General features: G+C 50.0%; 1 protein-coding gene across 1 annotated transcript; it reads right to left on the bottom strand.

Annotated features, from left to right (window-relative positions):
* Positions 1–3075: 3075 nt before the first annotated feature.
* On the bottom strand, positions 3076–3951 carry LOC138777138 (integrase/recombinase xerD homolog). The gene has a single exon (XM_069956244.1). The coding sequence runs from the start codon at positions 3949–3951 to the stop codon at positions 3076–3078; it is 876 nt and encodes a 291-aa protein (XP_069812345.1).
* Between the last annotated feature and the right edge of the window lie 333 nt (positions 3952–4284).

A 4284-nucleotide genomic window follows, 5' to 3' on the forward strand; every position in this document is an offset into this window, starting at 1 on the left:
ACAGGCTATATATATTACACTGCACACAGGCTATATATAATAACAAAAGGTGATGGTCCCAGCACTCCGAGTTAAAAATATGCAAAATCTTTATTTCATACCAAAAAGTAAAAACAGCTCATGTGCGGTATACAGGAAGAACCTACGCGTTTCGCGCGCATGCGCGCTTAATCATGGTCTAATGAGCATAGCAAGTAGCATATGTTAAAAGCAAAAGTTAACCAATCATGAGTGTGGGTGTGCATGCGTCACAAATGACGCATGGTGAACGTCACAGGTGACGTGCAGCGAACACCTGTCAGGTGAGTGGTCTGGGCGTTACTAGGACCGTATGCCAAATGGAATTCAGTATGCACAAATAGCAGTGCTAAACATTATTATGGGCATGTCGTGACTATCTGTAAAAGCCGGACCCTTAAAATGAATGTGTAAATGAATTATGTATATTGTAATCAATAAAGATATTAATACTCTGTTATATGTCTAATAGTGCACTTATAATATGGACAGACAAGCATGTTATTGTGAGTCATACGTGTGAACAGGAGCTAAACAGAAAACTAATAGAAGGAAATGCTCTAATGTTATACAACAAAAAAGTGGGGCAATGCCTGAAAAAGAATAACTTAAAAATGATATACAACATAAGCCAGGCTGAGCCAGGATGATGAATCTTGTGAAATAACAGAAACCGCAACGCATACTGGCTAAACGCAAAAAGTGAACTGTGAATAAATGATAACAATATCAACAATGAAATGCAAACTAAACAGATATATGATCAACAAATACCTAATATGTATAATGATAGAGTAAATCGTTTTTAAAGTTGAGACCATGGGGGAATCTTGTGTCTATTTTAAAGATATACTCCGCCTCCATATTCAGCAGTATTCTATGTTTGTCACCACCCCTCAGGGGTTTGTGTGTCCTTTTTATGCCATAAAACTGAAAGGGTGCAGAGTCCCCTTGGTGCTTCTCAATAAAATGTTTAGATGCTCCCGAGGAGCTGGTGTTATTTCCCTTTCTTATATCTGTTAGATGTTCACTGATGCGTTTTTTGAGTTTACGAGTCGTGCAGCCAATATATTTAAGATTACGTGTTTGGCACATGATGATATAGACATGATTAGGGGTATGGCATACTACGGGGGCGTATGTAACCTTTCCCGAACCCCAAAACCACCCCCCCCCTTTACCTAGAATCAAAGACACAACACCTGCTTAAAGTTGGATATTAACGGCCACAGCAGCCTTTTATTGAAATTAAATAACAGTAAATATATATAACAATCCCATATATATGACAACCACCCCCAAACATAACCAGCATATCACCCCAGTATACCTAAAACAGGGAGGTCATGGATGGCCCATCAGCAGTGTAAAATTAGATCCCCCCGTCACACCGCGCCGACTCGGGGCTGGCAAATCTGCCCACACTGCTTCCACCGATTCTTAAGGAATCACCGAGCACACCACTTAAGCGGTAACCCACCATCCAGGTCCCCGACCTCCTTAAGATATAAAGGAGAGGGGGTTACCACCTTTTAACTAAAACTTCCAACACCTCCTCACACCGTGCCATCCACGACCACCCCTCCGCCAGCTGCCGCGACAAGTAGTATAACAAACAGCCAACCCCCACCGGCCAAAAAACAAGGGCGGGCGGGCGCTTCCAGGTCCGGACACAGGAGCAAGTGGGTAAGCCCCTCCCCCTTTCCCCTTATATCTGACCCCCCAAATCACGCCTACCCACTCCCAAAACTCTCCCCCGATTGGCCTACCCCCGTATCCCTGGTTACCTACTCCCTGTCCCGTGCTCCCCGCGTGTACCTTTCCTCATGTGTGAACTATTAACCCCCTGCTGCCCACCCCTTCATGTACGGGCTGCTGCTATGCTATGCCCGCTTTCGCCCTCCCTTGATTAGGGGTATGGCATACTACGGGGGCGTATGTAACCTTTCCCGAACCCCAAAACCACCCCCCCCCCTTTACCTAGAATCAAAGACACAACACCTGCTTAAAGTTGGATATTAACGGCCACAGCAGCCTTTTATTGAAATTAAATAACAGTAAATATATATAACAATCCCATATATATGACAACCACCCCCAAACATAACCAGCATATCACCCCAGTATACCTAAAACAGGGAGGTCATGGATGGCCCATCAGCAGTGTAAAATTAGATCCCCCCGTCGCACCGCGCCGACTCGGGGCTGGCAAATCTGCCTACACTGCTTCCACCGATTCTTAAGGAATCACCGAGCACACCACTTAAGCGGTAACCCACCATCCAGGTCCCAGACCTCCTTAAGATATAAAGGAGAGGGGGTTACCACCTTTTAACTAAAACTTCCAACACCTCCTCACACCGTGCCATCCACGACCACCCCTCCGCCACCAAGACCAAGCTCGATCCCTTGAGCTTGGGCGTCCCGCCACACCTTAAAGGCCTTCTCCATACCATCCTGCAGGTCCGAGGACCACAGATCCATCCCAACATCGTTAAGATGAACCCCGTCCTCATCCATAAATCCCCAACCCGGAACCTCTAGTTCCCTGTGTCTCACAACCAGGCCCCCATTCCGAGCTACAAATCTGGACACCTCCCTGTTAGCCCGTCCCCGCGCTCTGTTCAGCCTGTCCACTGAACGGGCATGCCTCCACTTGAATCGGGCGACCACCTCCGACCACACAACAATAATCCCCGGGAACAATGACCACAGGCGCAGGAGATCAAACTTGATGTCCCGGATCAAGTCTCTGGAGGAGCGCACGCCCAGGTCATTGCCCCCAACGTGGAGAACTATAACATCCGGTGCCCGATCTAACCTCGCATAGTAATGGATTTCGGGCAACACACCGCCCCACAGCAAGCCTCCGATACCAATCCACCGCACATTAACCAAAGCCCGTGGGAAACCCAGCTGTCTGCCCTCCTCTCTGACGTCCGCACGAGACGCCCCTCTACGGACGTAGGAATGGCCGAGGATCCAGATCAAGCAAACCGGATCTAAAGAAAAGGAAACACAAACCATGCAATAAACGAACATGCAGCTGCAACCACCTTACAACAGCTCCAGACGAACATACGAGCGGAATCTGGCCGACTCCCATCTCCCAATCTGACGCACCACAGATTCATCCAGACCCCACCGCACAGCCTCCGTAGCCGCCCCTATCCGGAAAGAATGGGAAGCAAACTCCTTATCAGGTAAACCCAGCCGCGCCAGACCTCGGCGAAACACCGCCACAAACTGAAAACGCGAGAGCGCCCTCCCGTCCCGATGGACCAAAAACGAGCCCCCAAACTCAACCGGCCGGACCTCCAAAAAGGCGCGCACACAATGAACGGGACAAACCTCCGAACCCAAAACTTCATACAACAAAATCCGTCTACCCTTACCAGCCCGATCAGTCTTAGAACGACTCAGCCAGCAAGACACACAAGCATCCCCCAGCACCACCTCACGAGATTGAAGACCCCCCCCAGTACCACACGACTGACTCACCAGCTCACTAACTCGAAAAGCCCCAAAAAACGCGAGCGAAAAAGCCGCCCGAAACAACCGAGTCTCATAAGCATCCGAACAACATTCCCCCAGCACGCTCCCCAACCTCACTAATATGTCAAACGACACCGGCCGTCTCCCGTCCCTGGACACCCGAGACTTTCTATACCCCATCACGGCCTGCCGCACCACAAAGTCTTTCGTCACATCCCTGACACCCAACAGCTTGAACCAGTAGGCCAAGCCAGCTAGCTTCCTCACCAAACCCGAAGCTGACACCCCCGCCCCAAAAGCATCACCGATAAAGCACAGCAACACCGGAACAAGCTCACCGTGTACACCGTCAGACTCCCATTGCCTGCAGAAAAGCAACCACTCTCGCCACGCGACCGCATGACTCCTCCCCGTATTCCTGGACACAGCTCGCTCCATCAAGCCGAAGGCCGTCCTGATACCACCTCCCATAAGCACGTCGGAACGGGCTTCCCATGCTGCTCCGCTTCCGGGGCCAACAAACGGAACCGATCCAGCTGCAAACGAGAGAGGGAATCAGCGATGGAATTAGCCACCCCAGGAAGATGACGGGCAGACACCCACGCATTCAGCTCCAACCCTTTCAGAACCAGCCGACGCAACAACCTCACGAGTGGCGGGGACGAGGCCGTCAAACTATTGACCGCCTGCACGACCGCCTGGTTATCGCAACAGAAACGCACCTTTTTATTGCGAAAAATGTCCCCCCACACCTCCAATGCTGCCACAATT

The sequence above is a fragment of the Dendropsophus ebraccatus genome, unplaced genomic scaffold, assembly GCF_027789765.1.
Source record: "Dendropsophus ebraccatus isolate aDenEbr1 unplaced genomic scaffold, aDenEbr1.pat pat_scaffold_515_ctg1, whole genome shotgun sequence".
Taxonomy (NCBI): Eukaryota; Metazoa; Chordata; class Amphibia; order Anura; family Hylidae; genus Dendropsophus; species Dendropsophus ebraccatus.

Coding starts and splice junctions, on each gene's coding strand:
- LOC138777138 (XM_069956244.1), bottom strand. CDS start 3,951: ATGGAGCGAGCTGTGTCCAGGAATACGGGGAGGAGTCATGCGGTCGCG.